This window comes from Rattus rattus, chromosome 11, assembly GCF_011064425.1.
Source record: "Rattus rattus isolate New Zealand chromosome 11, Rrattus_CSIRO_v1, whole genome shotgun sequence".
Lineage (NCBI taxonomy): Eukaryota > Metazoa > Chordata > Mammalia > Rodentia > Muridae > Rattus > Rattus rattus.
Genome location: NC_046164.1, coordinates 17,260,749 through 17,280,341, shown reverse-complemented (window position 1 = coordinate 17,280,341; position 19,593 = coordinate 17,260,749). Strand labels below are relative to the sequence as shown.

The 19,593-nt window shown below is 44.1% G+C and overlaps 1 protein-coding gene across 1 annotated transcript in view; it reads right to left on the bottom strand.

The window, feature by feature from the left end:
- Window positions 1-19,593, bottom strand: part of Btbd8 (BTB domain containing 8) — a 71,723-nt gene that overhangs the window by 773 nt on the left and 51,357 nt on the right. Inside the window, exons 10-17 of the mRNA XM_032916450.1 lie at window positions 15,671-15,853; window positions 14,673-14,810; window positions 13,702-13,831; window positions 11,571-11,632; window positions 6,557-7,226; window positions 5,950-6,040; window positions 5,418-5,557; window positions 1,067-3,307 (exon numbers count right to left, since the gene is read on the bottom strand). Coding sequence (XP_032772341.1) covers window positions 1,067-3,307; window positions 5,418-5,557; window positions 5,950-6,040; window positions 6,557-7,226; window positions 11,571-11,632; window positions 13,702-13,831; window positions 14,673-14,810; window positions 15,671-15,853 — 3,655 coding nt within the window. The remainder of the gene's footprint in view (window positions 1-1,066; window positions 3,308-5,417; window positions 5,558-5,949; window positions 6,041-6,556; window positions 7,227-11,570; window positions 11,633-13,701; window positions 13,832-14,672; window positions 14,811-15,670; window positions 15,854-19,593) is intronic.

The following is a 19,593-nucleotide window of genomic DNA, read 5'->3' as shown; positions in this document are numbered from 1 at the left end:
ACAAAATTTTGGAGGCATTTATTTTTCTGTGTTAAAAAATTCAAGGGTAATGTTTAGCAGCAAAATCAATGTTGGTAACTAACAATAATTTTCCATATTTTAATTTGAAAACTTAGAATACAGAAAATAACAAATCATTTAAAACATAAACATAAAAGTACACACAAATCTAATTCACTACAATAGAAACTCAGAAAGAAAAAAAGGCAGCTATGTAAGGTCTCTATAAAGTGACTTGGTTTCCTGGGCGGGATGGACCCTGCGCCTAATGTCTTATTTATATAGTGCACATGCAAAGGAGGATGCAGACCAGGACAAACAAACAAAAGGTAGGAAGATCTCCTACCTTTATCATTTTACTGAATAGGGATTTCTGGTCAATATATTTTTAAATTATGATACATAATACTCAACCAGCTACTATTGCATATTTTAATGTCTGAATTATTGAAATAAGAAAGACATAAACACAGTTAGACAAGGGATTATCTTAGCCTATGAAATAAGCCGGGGTTTTGTCACATATTGTCACGGCCTCTAAGTATAACTGTGTAGGAAACTCATCTCTTCGCTTGAAAACCTCAGAATAGAATTATATTGATCCTAAGAAAGTTTTAGTCTCTGTAAAATGCATATAAATTATGATAATTAATCTAGTTAAAATAGTTTAGTGCTTCTTAGTAATATCACTATGGTTATTGCACAGCCCTCTTAGATCTATGCTAGCAAGTCCATAAATCATAGCCAACGTAACGTAAAACTTCCCATGGTCAAGAATGCTTCTATTAAAGCAGACGGGGTAACTGAAACGACACCAAACTAAGTCCTTGTCTTCTCCAGGTAAGATCTACATGTTATCTGTGTGTAATAAACAAGGGTTTCCACTACACATTAATTACTCACTAAGATCGTAAGCAAACAATAGATAATGAATAGCTAGCTCATTTTCATATTACTAATAAATTTAAGTTCTCATTTAAAAGTTGAAACTGTAGCTTAAATATTCTAACTAAAATATAACATCCCAGGCTACAGACAACTTTAAATGTCTATTTCTGTACATTACCTGAAAACACAGCATTATTAGCTCTCTTGGGAGGTGTGGGATGGCTGTCTGTCACTTGACCGTCCTGAGGCAGCACCTGGCTGGGACAGGAGTCGAGAGATCTCGCTGAGCTGATCTTTGGTATGGTGGAGCTGGGTTCTCTCTGGTGGAGTTCCAAATGACATGGCCGTTCTTGAGACCTGGTGTCCCCATCCGTGAGCGTGCCGTGCTGCTGCAAGCCGTGAGCCACCTCACGTTTACTAGTCACGTCTTTACTTTCTGGAAAAGGCTGTTGGCTCGCTTTGGGCGGGACATCTAACCTGGTCTTCTCACCTGTTGAGACGCACTGCTTATCTTGTCTTGGGAAGTCTTTGCTCCTAGGGCTCAGGAGAAAGCCTTCACTTTTATGCCCATCGTTGCCTCTACTGTATTTGTGCTCTGCAGTAGTTGCTTCATTTTCTTTGAAAAACCTGGAGTAGCCTGTCCTTCCATGATGCTCATAGGAAACACCATCAAAAACATCAGAAGGTGAAAGAGAATCTAGGGAGGGCTGGAGGGGGGTGTGGCCTTCGCCTTCGTCAGACCCCACTTCTTCACACTCATCTACCGAGAGCAACACTGACCTTCTAAACTTCTTAGTCGCAGAAAACTCACGACTTTCATGTTCAGTTCCATCTTCAAAAGCTAGGTTAATTATCCCCTGAACGTGCTGAGTACCTGAGTTGGACGGAGAGGAGTGTTCCCCAGCGTTTTCTGCTTCAGATCTTTCATCTTCTGTCTCATCTGCTGAAGAAGAAACCTGGTCTACTTCCTGAGCAGATGGGACACTGGCCCGTGGAGCACTTCCCCTCTCCCTGGGGTGGACTATCGTAGATCGAGACCAGGGATCTGGCCTCTTCCTAGGGGTCTCATCATCACTTGCCGAGTGGAGCGGGAGGTCCCCCCCACCCGGCTTTCTCACTCTGACTTCGGTTCTGAGGTCACCTTCATGCACCTTCAGCTCCTCAGGGGTGCTGGTGTCGCTGCTGCTTCTCCCAAGGAAGTCATGGCACAGCGCCGTGCTGCACTTGGAGACGCCTCTGTCGTGGGAGCCCTCGTCATCCTGAGACCCCCCAGCGTCATAGTCTTCGGAGCGGGGCTTTATGTCGTCTGAGGATGTGGTAGCGCTGCCAGTGTCGGATTCTGGACTCTCTCTCTGATGTGTGGCGCTGGTGTTCAAATCCCAGGGACCCGTGAATGGAGCGTCCGGAGCTTCATGGCTCTCTGGGGTTCCTGATGCTTCCATATTTTTATAACCTTTTTCAGATGGTTGTCCCAAGAGACATCTGGAGGAGACAGCTGAGGTGGGTGTAGCACATTTACTGTCCTCTGTGGCACAGTCGTGAGGTAAGTGGCCTCGAGCTGGCAGTTCTTCTCCATGAAATGGGAGTCTTCTGTCGTCCTGAGCAGACTTTAGGGCACTACTCGTCCCTGCAGGAACACTCGGTAAAGCTTCGTTCCTGGCCGCACAGTTCACACTTGGTTCACGGTCTGTGCCTTTTCTCCCTGTTTGTCTCTCTCTGTCTGATACATAGACTTGGTCTGTATTTGCTGTGTTGGAGTTGATCGCGTTTTCATTTGGATTTGAAGTCACGGGTTTCAGAGAAGCGATGCTCCCACAGTTTGGGTTTGCATTGCACTGACTCGAGACTTTGTAAGTGGGTGTGTGGCTTTGCTCTATGCTGGTCAGTTCTGACCTCAGCTCACATTTTACTGAGTCACCCAGGGTTGGCCTATCTTGGTGTTCTCGCTCCTGTCTCGTTTTCTCCTGATTGCCTAATGGACTTTGTGGTTGAGGTCTGCAGGGTGACTGGGATGCTTCAGGACCATTGGTGTCACTAGCAAGGTTAACCAGGGACTCAGGAGGCCTCTGTTTAAAGACCTGGCTCCTGTTGTCATGCACACCACGAAGCACGCTTCTCTGTGTGGTGGCTGCTTCGGGGTTGGAAGGCCGTTGAGAAGCCTGACTTTGCAGCGTAACTTGTCCAGGAAGCATTTTTTGTTTTGAGTCTTTACTGGTCACGGTTCCACCTTTCGTGGACTGACTTGGGTTTTTAGGAGTTGGCTTTGCATTAACCTTCTGCGAAGTTGCGTGTCCTTGCTTGACAACTTTTCTCTTAGGCATCTGCTTGTCCGTTCCGTGCCTCAACCTTGTTAGGCTTTCATCAGACTGCCTTGAAGATATGGAGGATTTTACTGAGTGTGGCGACTCTCCTTGCGATCCTAAGAAAGTTCAGAAAAGCAAAGTACTCTCAGATTCTGAGGTGAAATTATTTTTTTTAATTTTCAAGTCACTTTAGAGAAAATAAAATCAATAAAAACCAAAGGGAAACATCTAATATTGACAGTCAAGAAATAATAAATAATGATAAAGTGGAAAAGCCCCAATATTTTAAATACAGAGGGACAATTTTATGATCTTACTAAAAACCTTTGAACAGAATCTCTTTTTACCAAGAGCCTTCATTGTTGTGCCAAAATGGATTTACATAAATATGCAGTAGCAGAAAATCTGATTTTCTTCTATCAAAGCAACAAGAAAGGTCTTCTCTTTGAAGTGTTCTTTTGGGGTGGGGGGAGTAAAGAAAACAACACAGCTGAAAAGAAGAACTAACCTAAAAACAAACGGACATTTGTTGACATTGTTAGTTTCTCTTCAAACTGGAATAAACGTATACTGGGTGAATATAGCTACAGCTTATTAGGGCTGGCAACCCAGATCTGCAGTGAGAACCAGATCATTGGCTACAGGAGATTCAGAACTAAAATTCCATTTATGTGTTCTGGTTAAAGTCTTAGAAATGAAATTTGGGTCACTCAAATCTGTCAACCCCAATTACCAACTTTTTGTTCTGTGTGTGGTGTATTTGGGGGTGTGGGGGACTCTAGAGACTGAAACCAGGGACCTGTGAAAGACAAGCACATACTCTGCCACTGAGATACACCAGTCCTAAGACCATTTACACCTCGTTTCTGTTACTAGAATATGAGTAATTTCATCTGCTTTGATTTTTTAATTGACTTTCAGTGTTAATTCATCATGCAAATCAACATTTTTTTTGGTTTTATAAACTGTTCTTACACATGAGTGTTTAATGCATAAAAAAAATGTGTGTGTACTTGTGGTGTGTGACTGTGTACATACATGCACATGTGGGCATGCCAGAAGTCAATCTCAGTGTGTGTGTGTGTGTGTGTGTGTGTGTGTGTGTGTGTGCATGCTTGTGTGTGACTATGTATGCACAGGTATACGTGGCCATGTGAGAGGTCAATCTCAGTGTGTGTGTGTGTGTGTGTGTGTGTGTGTGTGTGTGCGTGCATGCCTGTGTGTGACTATGTATGCACAGGCATATGTGGCCATGTGAGAGGTCAATCTCAGTGTGTGTGTGTGTGTGTGTGTGTGTGTGTGTGTGTGTGTGTGTGTGCGCACACACGCATGCTTATGTGTGATGACGAATGCACATGCACATGTATTCGTGACAGAGGTCAGTCTCACTAGTTTCTCCTCAGGAGTCACACTGCTCTTTAGAAGCTCTTACCAGGACGTGGGTCTCACTGCTGAGGCTAGGCTGCTGTTGCTGACTGAGCCTCAAGGACCCTGCCGTCCGCCTCTGCCTCCCTAGTGCTGAGGTTCTGAGTGTGCTCCACTCACCACCCTCGGCTTTTCTCCCCTAACCCTCATGTACAAAGTCATCCCTCAGCCCCTTCCGTCCCTCCCTTCTCTGCTTTCTTATTTATTGGAGATAGTGTTTCACGCAGCCAGTGTTTCACGGACTCACTCTACAGATCAGAGATGACTTCGCCTTTATCTCCCCAGTGGAAGGACTACAGGCATGTGCCACTAAGCCCAGGAAGAAAGTAATGTTAAAACTGGCCGTTATGTGCAAATTATATAATGTAATCAGTCTCCTTTTTTCCTGGAACCCCGAGGAACAGCAGCATGGGGACTGGTTCTGGAGAACCTCCCTCTCCTCACAGCTGCTGAAGTCCTGCTGTTTTGTAGCAACCCTTCAGTGCTGGTCTCACGCCCATAGCTTCTCCAGTCACCAAGGAGACTTTCAGGAACCTAGGCGTGCTCCACAAGAGGACCAGAAGTGGAGACCAGTCAACCGCTCCCTTAAATGTCACAGAGGACAGGGCAACCCAAATCAACCCCTACCACCAGAATCTCTCTCTACAGACCATGGAGCTTCACCTCAGGAGTCTGAGGCACCTGCACTGGTAATGAGTAATGAGTAAGGTCCTATCTTGCTCATGTGCAGTGGCAGCCTGGCTGGAGCTTGGCTTGTCCAGCTGACACTGGCCTCGAGCCTTCAGGCTATTGCAGCTTTACCTTGGGTCTGAGCCAGGGTGGGAGGGGCGCTCTTTGTCCGAGGCTGAGCTGCTGTATATCCATTGCTGCTCCCTCTTTTCTTGGCCGCTGTCTGTGGTGCTGAATCGTTAAGTCCTTTGCTGCTCCCTTTCTTTATTACACTGAGAAGAATGATTGCACTTAGTAGTATAGTGACATTCCAAAAACGTGAGCTTACACACCTGTCTATGAGCACAACCATCTATGATCACATATTTTGTCAAGAAATAGAAACATATCTCTTCTGAAAATAGAGAAACCTATGTTCACACACCAAGTTTTGAAAGAGAAGACCACATATGATAAGTCATAAGTTCACATGCCATTAAGTATAGCTAAGAAACTCTTACTACATTGCTTCATTTTATATAAATAGGAAATAAAGTTTAAAATATAACTTCATAAATATATTATTTAAACAAAGAAAAATCTTTTAGAACATTTAGCTAAAAATTCTTATATAAATAGCTCGCAGAGACAGACGGGTAAAACGCTGAGCTGAACAGAGTCCCACCTGCTAGTCACAGAAGGGCCTTGCTCATGAATAAAGCTTTTCTTGCTGGATGTTCCATTGGTCACTCTTGAAACTGGTCGAGACTTCACTGCTGTGACAGATTGGGTAAATACACAGGTTAGACAGTGCTGACACGGGAGAGGCCGCTCTCTCTCAGTGCTGACACGGGAGAGGCCACTCTCTCTCAGTGCTGACACGGGAGAGGCCGCTCTCTCTCAGCTTGCACCAATCCATATAAAACACACTTTAGCATTTAAAAGTCATGCCAGGACCATCTAGGAACTTTGAAGTATTAGGAGTTACTAAAGATGAAGGCCTCAGGAGTGGGGGTGCGGCTTATTTAGTAGCGTGCTTGCCTGGCTTCATCTCGAGCGTTACATAAACCCCACATGATGGGGTACAACTGATGTCTTAGCACCTGGGAGGCAGGGATAGAGGATGAGAAGTTCAAGAGTGTCCTTAGGGACGAAGTGGGTCTGAGGCTAGCATGGGCTGGTGGAAAGGTCTCAAACAAGCTTCTGTAGTGCTGAGGGGGTGGTGGAGATTGCCTGTCGAGCATGTGTAGAGCATACCCCCACGTTAACAAAGTAAGAGTGCTAAAACCCACCTACAGTTGACGTTACTCCATTATATACCATCTGTCCCGGGGAAGCACCAACGTATGGCTTCTTGTCACAAGACTTGTCTTCTGCTGATCCGTTTTCTTTTGTCTCATCCACAGAGCCCATGGAAGCCAAAAGTTCTGTGCTGGAACTTGCAGATCTACTGGAGGGCCCCACAGTGGCGGGGCACCCATTATCTTTCCCTTTCGCTGTTTGCAAAGGCTTGGCTCTGGCTTGCGTGTTCAGGTTTGCAGTGAGAACCTTGGGCCTGGCCCCTGTGGTCTCCCCTTCTTGGTTCTGGATCCCTTTTCCATGCGTCAGGTCCTTCCGTCCAGTCGCTGCCACTCTTGCTGGCCTTCCCACAACTGTGGACGACATACTGTCTAACTTCGTGTGAGCATTGTTTTCTGTTTGGGGCTTTATTGTAGTTTTAGGCTTGCCAGGGACATGTGTTCCCCCGGTTTTCACCTCTGTGGTCACCTTGGACACTTTGGTGCCCTCGCCATGCTTGGACACTTTGTTCACACTGTTTCTGTGAGGGCCTGATGCATGCCCTGACGCTCCTAGTCCATCAGATCTCATCTTCTCATTAGTAGAGGGAGACGCCCGACACGGTTTTTTGTTATTTCCCGTCCAAGGTTTTATTTTTATAACATCAGAGCCTTGTCTCCTTTGCTAGGAAAGAAAGAAAGAAAATCTATAAATCAACAAGTCTTTGACACAGAATGTTTTATGTTTTAAGAACATTTTGGTTTGGCCTTTTGTTTGTGATAGGGTTTCACTCTGTAGCTTCGGCTGGCCTGGAGCTCACTGTGCACAGCACAGCAGACTGGAGCTCACTGTGTACAGCAGACTGGAGCTCACTGTGTACAGCAGACTGGAGCTCACTGTGTACAGCAGACTGGAGCTCACTGTGCACAGCAGACTGGAGCTCACTGTGTACAGCAGACTGGAGCTCACTGTGTACAGCACAGCAGACTGGAGCTCACTGTGTACAGCAGACTGGAGCTCACTGTGTACAGCACAGCAGACTGGAGCTCACTGTGTACAGCAGACTGGAGCTCACTGTGTACAGCAGACTGGAGCTCACTGTGTACAGCAGACTGGAGCTCACTGTGTACAGCAGACTGGAGCTCACTGTGTACAGCAGACTGGAGCTCACTGTGCACAGCAGACTGGAGCTCACTAGGTACACCACACGGGACTGAAGGCACGCACCATGATACTGGCTTTGGTGAAGTGTTTAGAAGCAACAGTTCAGCAAAGCTCGCATTATGCTAGGCCGGTGCTCTCCCATGGGCGACATAGCCCAGCTTGTAATTTCTTGTTATGATTTAGGATCACCCAAAACTTGAGTACCTCTTATCATTTTCATAAAAGCTTTGGTTACCGCCATCATTTCTGAAATACAGCATTAAATGCTTATTTAATTTGTGGTATTACAGTAGAAATTAACCCAGGAATATTCAGGCTACCTTGAGTTACAACACTGGAGGGTCTCTGAAGCCCTTCCTTCCTCAGGGCCATCATTCGTCACCCTTACAACACAACCCTTTGAAATGGCTCCTGCAGCTGTCTTCACTTGTTACATAAGAAACTGGGTCTTAAAGCTCACGATGGCTTATCCAAGATCACATGCCTGGAAAGGACAGAACTGAGACTTGAGCTCATGATGTAGTCATCCAAATTGTAATCTGAGGGATATTATAAAAATTCTCACCAAAAAATCTTCAACTCTGTGAATCCTTATTAAAATGAAATGACAAAAGCTTCTAGAAACACAGCGTGTACACTTGAACAACTTAGGTTTAAAAGAATCCTAGGTGTCAGGAGAGCACTGGTCATCCGAGGTTACGAGGCTATGGAGGAGAGACATCCTAACAAGAGCTGAGATGGGGAAAGGGGGAGGTAACACCAGGGCACAGAGCAGGCAGCACCTCCCTGGGAGGGAGAACAGCTTCAAAGCTGCTGGGAATCTTAGAACACACGTAAATCCCCCACTTTGGCAAAGCTGCATGGGGCTGTAAGGCAGAACTTGTTATAACATACTGGGGGTCCAACAAAACGTAGTTACATAGTTCAAGGCTTAGTTTATAAATATGGAAGGCTTCCAATATATTAAAAAATCGACTCAGCTAACACACATGTGTATAAGACAATAAATAAAGGCTAAATTTATGCAATAGCAAGGTATAGTAATAATGGAATTAATAGTGTTGTCCTAGCTTTGGCTTAATGGGGCTGGGATCGTGTGGAATTTTAATCATATTTTGGCTTTAGATTATGTAAGTTTGTAGAGTGGAGAATATTTTTCTTCAGAATGTGTTCAGAATTCTACATGATGTAAATATCAAATGGCCCTTTTCACTGGTTTTTATTTTCTTGACTTGAAACATAACCCCCTACCCTGTCCCCTGTCCCCTTTGGCTTTTGAGACAGGGTTTCTCCGTGTAGCCTTGGCTGTCCTAGAACTCACTGTGTAGATCAGGCTGGCCTCAGTATCACAGAGATCCATCTGCCTCTGCCTCCCAAGTGCTGGGATTGAATGTTACACCACCAATACCTGGAATATTTCTCTATTTTAAACACAACTTAGCAAGCTTCTCTGTAAGGCCTCTTCCTGTGCTTAAAACTGACCTCACTTAGCTTATTGTATCCTTGCATACTTTGAACTATTATGTGGTGGATAAAATTTATGTACTACGTGAGATAAATATATGCTTTCGAATTCCACATTGGTGTCGAGCAGCCTGATAATGGTTTGGTGCACATGCATTTCTAGGCGGCCCTGGACTTTATCTGCAGAGTTTGTACACATTTGTTAAAAAGTCACAGCCGACTGTGTGAGTGTGAGTGTGTGAGTGTATGTGAGTGTGTGAGTGTGTGTGAGTGAGTGTGAGTGTGTGAGTGTATGTGAGTGTATGTGTCTGTGTGTGAGTGTGAGTATGTGAGTGTGTGAGTGTATGTGAGTGTGAGTATGTGAGTGTATGTGTCTGCGTGTGTAAGTGTATGTGTCTGTGTGTGTGTGAGTATGTGTGTCTGTGTGTGTGTGAGTGTGAGTATGTGTGTGTCTGTGTGTGAGTGTGAGTATGTGTGTGAGTGCGAGGGTATGTGAGTGTGAGTATGTATGTGTCTGTGTGTGAGTGCATGTGAGTGTCTGTGTGTGTGATTGTATGTGAGTGTGTGTGTGAGTGTGAGTGAGTGTGAGTGTGTGTGGGGTGGGTGGCACCACAGTCTGTTGATAAAAATGAGAAAAGAGGACCAAGCCTCTAAAAGGAAACTAACTTGTTAGAAACCTTCCCTCTGTTTTAGTGGGTTCTTCATGCTATGTAGTACAGTTGGCCGTGAGCTCACAATCCTCCTGTCTCCCTAGTGTTGGGATTACTGATGTCCCCTACCACGGTGAACTTATATATGCAATCAGAAGCCAGGACAGTATAATGAGTCACAGGGTCGCATTGCTCAGAATTAACAGTTACCAGCTCAGGGCCAGTTTCGTCTTGTTTGCACCCACTCCCCACTTTATTTTGAAACAAGCAACAATGAATCTGTTCTATTTTGCTGTACAGAAAAAAAAGTAGGTCTGGCTTGTGGCTCAGCAGAGGGACAATGCCCAGCCCAGCATGGGGTGGACACACGCATGCACGCACACACACACACACACACACACACACACACACACAAGCAGGTTGTGAGGAATTATAGATCACACTGAGCAGGGCTGGGAGGAGTCTAGTGGTTTCCATATTCATATAGCTGAAAATTTTGGCTTGTGAAGAGTTCACACGTGTTTTTTGCTTGTTTTTATTTTTGTTTTTGTTTTAAGGAGGGTTTCCTTAGCCAAGACTGGCTTGGACCTGCAGGTTACACTAGCAAACCAGGCAGTGAGTCCTTCAGACCAGTGATTCTCAGCCAATGTAAGCTGTACTCTCAGCTTCCAAGGAAGGGGCTGTGTGGTGTGTGACTCTCAGTTTGCTGATGCTAGGTGGTGTAAGGGCTCAGGACATGATGCACAAGAGGACTGTGAAACCTCCAGAAATAGATCCTAAGAGGTTTGCTGACAAAATCCTCCACTGTCCGGGTTTCTAATCAGAGATATGGAGGGCCTGATGCTTCCTGCTTTAAGCCAAGAGAGATATGTCCTGGCTGCAGAAGTAGCAGTTCCTACCTAGGGGGTGATAAGGAGGAACAGAACAGGATTCCCTGCCAAACTATCAAGGGCAATGAGTTCTTTACATTCTAAATCAGAACACTGAATGGTTAGGTCCACAGTATCACTGGAATATGCATAGATTATTGTAATTTTGTACTTACATATCTTACTGATTACATGAATAGCCATATAATAACATTTGGAAGGAAAAAATACATCTCAAGCTATAATAAAGTCATCAAATAATTTTTAAAAAGGAAAAATAGCAGAAAAACATCTTAATGTTTTAGGAGTGGAGTGCAGTCAAATTGCTATACGGCTTTATTACACAGTGGATCTCTAGAACCCTAGAAGCTTGATACTCACCGGAAGGCGGTCTTTTTATGTATCTGACGCCATACCCTCAGGCCCAGGGCACGGCTGCTGTATGTACCAATTACAAGTACTTGACTACTTTTGACACTGTGGATGCCTACCAAATGAATTTAAAGACACAGCACACTGTGCTCTTAATACCACTTGCTTCTTTTCACCCTACACAGAGAAACCTGAACAATGAGCCTTCTCTCGTGACAAGGTTGGCAAACTAAAAGCAGGCCCGAGCTGAGTCCTAGACGTCTTAACAATTCTTCGTGTATTGGAACAGCGCCAATATGCTATCTGCCAAAAAGAGTTTCAAGGAAATGAAAAAGGCATATATTTCCTTTGTCAAATGAATATGGGACATTCACATCATTTAAAATGTATATATTAAACGCCCAGTTGTTACTCCCTCTTAAAATTAGCTTTAATTAATAAAAACTTAACTTGGAAATGTAAAACAACAAGTTTGCATGGCTCTCACTGGAGCTGTCCGCTGGACATACCTGGGAGCTGGAGAGCACGGGCTTCCTGCCAAGCCTGCGGTCATCACCCTTGTCAAGTGCGGCTGTAAACACACAACAAACGCCTGACTGCAGAGCAGCACCAAGTTCTTACATCACACTTTAGAATGAAGATCCTCCAACCTTACTCTCAGGCTAAGAAGAGCTCATGTTCTCAAGGCTTATAATGAAAATGCAAAACCACACACGTCCATTCAAAAATCCAGAATTTTCAATAACAAGTTTAACTTAGTTTCTAAATGTCAAAACAATTAATATTTCATACATAAACTTAATATGAAAAATATCTAATTACTCTAAGCATACTCTGCTGAAATTAAGAATTTTTTCTGGTTTTACAGATTTATTATAGGATTGTGGAATGAGAAGAGAAACAGATATTGTTCTCCCTTAAAATAAGGCAGGAAGCAGTCCTGCAAGTCATCTCACTCTTACTGGAGCTAAATAAACATCCACTGTGTAAGTTACGTTTTTTCGGGAATTATTGAGAGACTCGTGCTTATCCTTTTAATACAAGAACTAGAATGACACCAGAAAAGTATGTGAAATAAAGTCATTCAGGGTAAAGTCCAGTCCAGACTGTCCAAGTTTACAGGATTTAAAGCTTTCAAAGTTTTACTTTGAAGAAGGAATTTAGTTGCAAGTGTAAGTTCTCAAATGTGTGTACACACACACACACACACACACACACACACACACACACACACACTACACAGCTATCAAACACCTACAACCTCCGTCCCATAAGATGCATACTGTACGGCAGAGCAAGAAACCCTGAGATGGCAAGGATCGATTGCAGCAATCGAACGACACAGAGAAATTAATAAAGATTCTCAAGTCAGCACCTCAGTAAGAACCTCAGGATGTTAGAACAAAGGTGACCCAAGGAAATCATTACACACAAGTCAGGATTCCTTACAGTTCAACCCGTTTGCACTCTGAGAACTGCCCTGATGCAGCCTAACCGCACGAGAAGCTCGCACAATGCCCGCAGCACACTGACAGCCTGTCCAGGTGTTTAAGCACGGGTAAATATGCAGATTTCTAATGGCTACTGTGAGAGATCACAGAACATGGGACTCTAACTTTGTTGTGCATTCCTGTAAAAAGGAGAAAAACAAACTTTGCTGCCAATCAGAAGCACGGTCAAAGGACGCCTGCCGAAGGTGCTGACCTTTGCTTCTCCACCGTCACAGACTTTGAAAGAAAAGCCGGAGTCTAAAACCAGTACAGAAAAGTCACAGGGAGGTGTTCAATTTCTAAAGATTCCATGATTTTTATTTCACAAAAAAGGAGTACCTTTGAAAACTGTGCTCTAATCACATCTAGGGGCTTTATTAAGCAGGTCTAACGGCTTAAGAATTTAACAGAGCTGAGGTGTGAGTTACGGCTTCCATGTGTTAGAGCACTAAACGCCGTCTCTTAGTTTATAAGGAAAAGCAGAGCTGCAGCTAACACGGCAGTCATTTCTGAGGCACCTGCTTTAACCTAAAAATAGCCACGAAGCCATTTTAGTTCCACCCTCAGAATTCTATCCCCATGTGTTAAAGCACGCGCACTTTCTGACAAGACATACATCTTTCATTTAATGCTAACGTTTGAAACGGCTCCTAGGAGATGTCAGAGATGGCTGTTAGGCTCCTGAGGGACCCTCCGCAGTAGCACACACCGCAGCCCTGAGCCAATCAACTGTGAAATAAAGCGCAAGGAGAGAGAGGTTCTTGTGAGGAGGACGGGAAGGAAGCTTTAGTAAAATACACCTTCAGGGAGAGCGTGTGCTTGGTGGTCTGCCTGCACTGTCTGTCCTTTCACTTCAGCTCCTACCCAGATGCCTGTATTCGTGTTTTAGGCAACTATGGCTGGAACACTGTAGCTAGTATGCAGGAGGATTAGAAACTGATAATTACATACAAAGGAAATAAGTTTCATTTTCTAAGAACAGCACACGAAACATGGTTTCTCCAAGCTGCCTAAAACCTCGCTAGTTTTGGGTAGCACTCCATTGCTGAGCAGAAGCTCAAATGCTAATCACCAGCCTCCAGCATGCCTTCCAACTACCTGCTCTCACAAAGATCACCGTCGGAGGACACAGACCCGAGGAGCAACGTACCTGCTTGGATTTTCTGCTGATCATCTATGTGCATCAGCTTCCAGCTCTCTGTGTGACGGACAGCATAGAACGACTGAACCAGGAAGGTCCACAGCTTATCACGTACGGCTTGGATCCTGCACGTAAAGCCCTGTGTTCCAGCAACAAATCAGCAGCTGGTGAGCCACATCGCCATAGCAACCAGTCATTATTCCTTCCCGAATCTACTTACTCCTAAGCTACATCAATGATGTCATCAGCTACATTTCTAAGATCATTGAGTACATGCTATTTATGAAGGCTTACTCATTAACAGAATTTTATAGTGAACACGAAGCTGAATGCTACTCTTTAAACTACATCTTATTTTAAAACACCAGTGGGTTTTTTATGAACACCTTCCTCTGCCTTTTCAGATCAGCTATGACATTACAAGGTCAAATACTCTAAGTAATAATAATAAATTTAATGAAACATGCTATCATTCTTATAGAATAAAATGCTAATAATTCATAATTATTGTCACTGGTTAATTGCATTTAAAAATAAATGATATTTACATTTTTATTTTTCCTACTCAATCTAATTTAAAAATAAGATTTATTTTGAAGAAAAAGAAATTACCAATAAAAGTCATTAATGATTAAAGACACTAAAATATATACTTTACACATACATGTTACTGTAATTATCAGAGAAAAATGCCAAAGTTATATTGTGTTAGATAATATTGCTAAGTCCCAAGCTGGCTTAGAATTAAGGAGCCAAACTGCTGAATTCTAAACTTCTATAAAATGCTAATTTGAAGGCAAACATAACTGAAAAAATATATTAGTAAATATACCAAACATACATGAGAAGCTGTATGAAGCCCAAGGTGTCCAGTACCTAACTTCAGTGACCCGTGCAGTATTGAAACTGCATGTGCAACTTAACAGCTTAAACCATTCCCAATACTGCAGTATCCTAATGAGTTTCGCTGCATTCAGTACCATTTCCTCTGCACTGTCAGACTTCAGTAATGTGTCCAGAGCCATGAGGAGAGAGCAGCTATTCTCAGCGGTGATACTGTCTTCAATTGCTTTAAAAATTTTGTCCAACAGATGAGCTGTGCTGCTCATTGCTTGTGACTACAAAACACAGAATTTGACATTTAATGGAATACATGTAAAACACACAAGAAATGTTAGAGTCTAGTGTGACAATAGCACAGTCATCATGGCGGCTACACCACCTGAAACTGTAGCCACTCTTCCTTATCCGCTTGAAAAACTGCATGGGCACAATCACTCCCCGCTCCACACACACACACACACACACACACACACACACACACACACACACCTGTGCACACATGTACACATATACACATGCAAGCACATATGTGTGAACATGTACATGCACACACACACGCACACACACACACGCACACACACATGTACACAGATGCACACACACATATGCATACACACATGCACCCAGAGGGCCACCACACACATATGTGTGCACAGGGTTTTCAAAAGCTAATACAACTGTAATAATAGAGCCAAGAAATAAAGACAGCAGCTTTATTTAGTGACTAATTTTAGAGAAAGTTGGCTCCATATGAAAATGGGGTTTTTCAAGAACCATTATCTTTACAACTTGGGCCTCTAAAGTGTAGCCATGGTGACTGAGGGTTAGAGTTGGCCCAAGTACAGTGTGCCTTGCCAGGACACTCAGCCTGTCCGTCCCTCCTGCCAAAGCATCCTGTCCACCACTGCTCCAAATCTGTTGCCATCTGCTGTGGGGTTTACTCAACCCAGAACAACTACATCAGAGGCAACCTGACTTTAAAAGTGCTTATGCAATTCAAGCCAAAACATAAAGCTGGGACCAGCCACAGCACAGCACAGCACAGCACAGTCCAGCACAGCACAGTCCAGCACAGCACAGTCGAGACACAGCCCAGCCCAGCCCAGCCCAGCCCAGCACAGTCGAGACACAGCACCTGCAAGAGAAGAGTGAAGCTCGCACTCTCAATGATCTGGGAGAAGTTTTGTACAATGAATGTCACACACTCTCCTTGGAGCTGAGATGCCATCGACAGGGCTGCTTCTGTCCACTTCACCCTGGGCAGACCCGTGATTAGCTTGTCACTTTCCATCAGAAGCAAGGCAGCATTCCCATAGTTCTAGAATGTTAGAAATACTTGGAAAAATTAGCTGGAATTACTACTCATAAAGCAACTTTCTAAGCAAACCAAATCCTTTTGATTTCTTGGGATGCTTCCTATGAAAAACAAAAGTGTGGGTAACTATTACCCTTGTCATCTGACAGGCAAGGCCTACGTGGAGTGAGCCCAGCAGCAGCTCAGCCGCCAGCTCCTGATTCTTAGAGGGTATCAGCTCGGCAATGGATGGAAGGCTGAGTACTCAGCATGTCACTCTGGAGTACTGAGAACTTAACCACAGTACTGTCTTGCCTGATTCTTACAGACACCACATTCTCTCTGAACCAATCCCTCTCTTCTATGCTTTTTTTAAAGTATAGAATAGAGTTTATTCAGGGCATGGGGAGGGGAGTTGAGAGAAAGGTGGGGGGGGGGAAGATAGGCCAGCCATGAGCACGTGGGGAGGGGTATTGGGGGGGGATGGAGAGAGAGGGGAGTAGATAGAGCAAGAGGATAGAGCAAGAACAAGAAAGCAAGAGCTCCTTTATGCTCTTAACGCAAACAAAATTATTCAAATATGAACATAACGCATGTGTGCTCAGTGTTTGCTTCTGTTCGCCCTGTTCTGTAGGGCCTACTACAGAACTGGGTCAATACGAAACTCTATGATTACTGGATTTCTACTATGACCAGACACTTAGGTTATATAATAGAGTTTTATGACATTTTATATTTAACCCTTAAATATTAAACCTTAAAATTTTTATTCCTTTTAACAGTAATTTAATTCATTAAAATGCATAATGTTTCAATTGTCTTAGCAGAATAAGCAGACTCTGCTAGGCTGGAAAGAAGATCCAGTGGCTAAGGGCACTTGTTCCTCTTCAAAGGGCCTGGTTCAGCACCCACATGGTGGTTCATGAATATCTACAACTCCAGTTCCAAAGGCTCTGGCACCATCTTCTGGTCATCAAAGGCAACACGCACGCACACACATGTACTCAGACATGCATAGATGCCCACAACACATGTGTGTCTCATACATACTCACACCTACACGCACATGTTTTTTTCGTATTTTTTATTTTATGTGTATGGCTATTTTGCCTACATGTATGACTCTCCATCACAACATGTAGTGTCCTTGAAGACCAGAAGGGGGCATCAGAACCCCTGGAACTGGAGCAACAGATGGCTGTGAACTGTCATGTGCTGGGAACTGAACCTGGGTCCTCTGGAAAAAGAGCTGGTGCCTGGACCATCCTAGCTCTCGTTTTGTTTAAGGTCCACTTAGCATTTCCTCCTGTGCTGACTTGACTTCCTGAGCAGCTGCACTCCCTGAGGCTGAGGTAATAACCTGATGACTCTACTGCAGGCATCACAGTGGAGCCCGCTACACGCAGGTGAGCAGGTAAGCCTAGCAGATAGCGCCCGACTGCTCACTGTAGATACACTGTGGTGCTCCATGGCAATACAACTGAGTATAGCAGATAGCTTAGCTTGGAATCTATTGGGAAACTAAAATATGGACACGCTAAAGTGATAACAGATGGTACAGACTCCTTCCATACTGATCTGAATATATGATGAACACTAATGTTAAATACCCTCACGTACATAGTAAAAATCTAACACTTCTAGACCCAACACAAAATTTCAATTCAGGTTAATACGATTCAAAATCCAAAGTGAATATAAGGTATTATGAGGAGAAGTCGCCCTGGTTAGTCACCCTGGTTAGTCACCCTGGTTAGCTGTCCTTTGTTGTTGTTGTTCTGCTTTTGTTTTTGTCAGCCTGACAGAAGCTAGAGTCACCTGGAAAGAAGAAAACCCAAGTGAGCAAATGTCTCCACGGACTGGCCTGTGGCCATTTTCCTACCTAATGCCTGACTGGGAAGCCCACCTTACTTCAGGCAGCGCCACCGGGCAGATGTTGCTAGATACAAATAAAGCTGACATCACCCTAAACACCAATAGCTTTAGAATGGCAGCAATGTATTTTAAACCTGCTTGACTTTGTCATTTACATCCAGCCTGTTCTTCTCTCGTCTGAAATAGACACAGTACCTGTCTTATACTAAATTTCACAAAAATAACAAGTGATGTCTGAATAGTACATGTCTGATACAAACACCCAAAGACTCATGGGTACCACTAGTATAATAAACAATGCTTCTACTGAACCAAATTACAGCAAGAGTAACTCCTGCCATAAACAGGGTGACTACTCAATAATGAGGAGAGCTAGTACCAAACAGTAGGTGACGAAGCCCTTGGCTGGCTGACACATGGCATTTAGACGACAGGAGTGGCCCTCATGTCGTTTCCCAGCTACACTTATAGTTGCCTTCTGTGTAGCAATCTCATGCTGCTACCCATGGTTTAGTCAGAGAGACAGGGCTGACTAGGAGCACATGAGAGAAAAGAGAAGGGGGAGAGACAGAAAGGTGGGGGAGAAGTGGGGAGGAGAGAGACAGAGAGAGAGAGAGAAAGAAAGAGAGAGAGAGAGAGAGAGAGAGAGAGAGAGAGAGAGAGAGAGAGAGAGAGAGAGAGAAGGTTTGGTCGTTCTTCGTGGTGCTGTAAGAAAGCAGGCTGGGCAAGTCATGGGTAGCAAGGCAGTAAGCAGTTCTCCTCTGTGACCTCTGCATCAGCTCCTGCCTTGGGTTCCTGCCCTGACTTCCCTTGGGGATGGAGAGATGTCTGGAAGGGTCCTCCCTAAGTTGGTTTCGGTCCTACCCTGATTGTGTTGTAATTCTACCTGGAAATAGACACAGAAGGAAATTCAAGAAGTAAACTTTGTCAAAGTCAAGCAGCAAACATGTTAGGATGCTGTACGATCAATACCCTCCCCTGCCAACATGGCCCTGAATGTAACTGCACTGTGCTTTATTCCCGAGTAAAAAGAGTGAGTCATGTTGCTTCCTAAAATGACATGCATCACTATACAACATGCTAACCCTTTCCTTCAAAGAAAAAAACAAATGTCAAGCTCTGTGTTTCTCACACTGTGCTAAGATCACTACATCAGCTGAGTCCAAAGGTGCCCTGAAGGGAGGCAAACTTTTGCTAATCAGTCACCAGGAGCAATTCTATGTGGGGCCATTCCCAGTTACCCATCTTCATTTCTGGATACAGAAATTTCAACTACAAGAAAAACAGCACCTTAAATCCAAGGCTGATCTAGGTAGATACTGATCTTAGAAGACACTGCCTCAGCCTGGGAAGGCTGCCACCTAGCTGGCACTGTACTGCACCTTCTGAAGGTTCTGCTGTGTTCTATCAGACCAGTAGTTTCAGGACAATAGGGAAAGTCATGAATTCAATGAGTTACAGAAACACGAGCCTGCTGCTGTTTTTAATTTCTGTGAGTGAATTTTTTAGTCATTGTTGTACTGTGCAGAATACCAAGATGATAAAGTACACATTCATGGACAACAGTTTTAGCAGAAACAGTTAGGGAGGCAAATCCATGTCCAGAGTGAATTCCTATTCCAATAAATACAAATGTATCTCTTCCATGAAGGAAGTGGCCTAATGTAACCACCTTGGGAATTGGTGCCATGGAGACGGCCCAGTGTGGTGTTCTCAATCACCCGGGTGATTGTTTGCCTGGACTGCTGAACCGATCGATGCACAATCTCCATTTCTGGAGCTCTTATGTCATGAACTCTACCTCATAGGAGGTCGGCCTGTCTGACTGAACCCCAGACTAGTGAGGTAAGCACTGAGAGTGGCTTCAGAAGAACAAGTGCTTAGGGTGG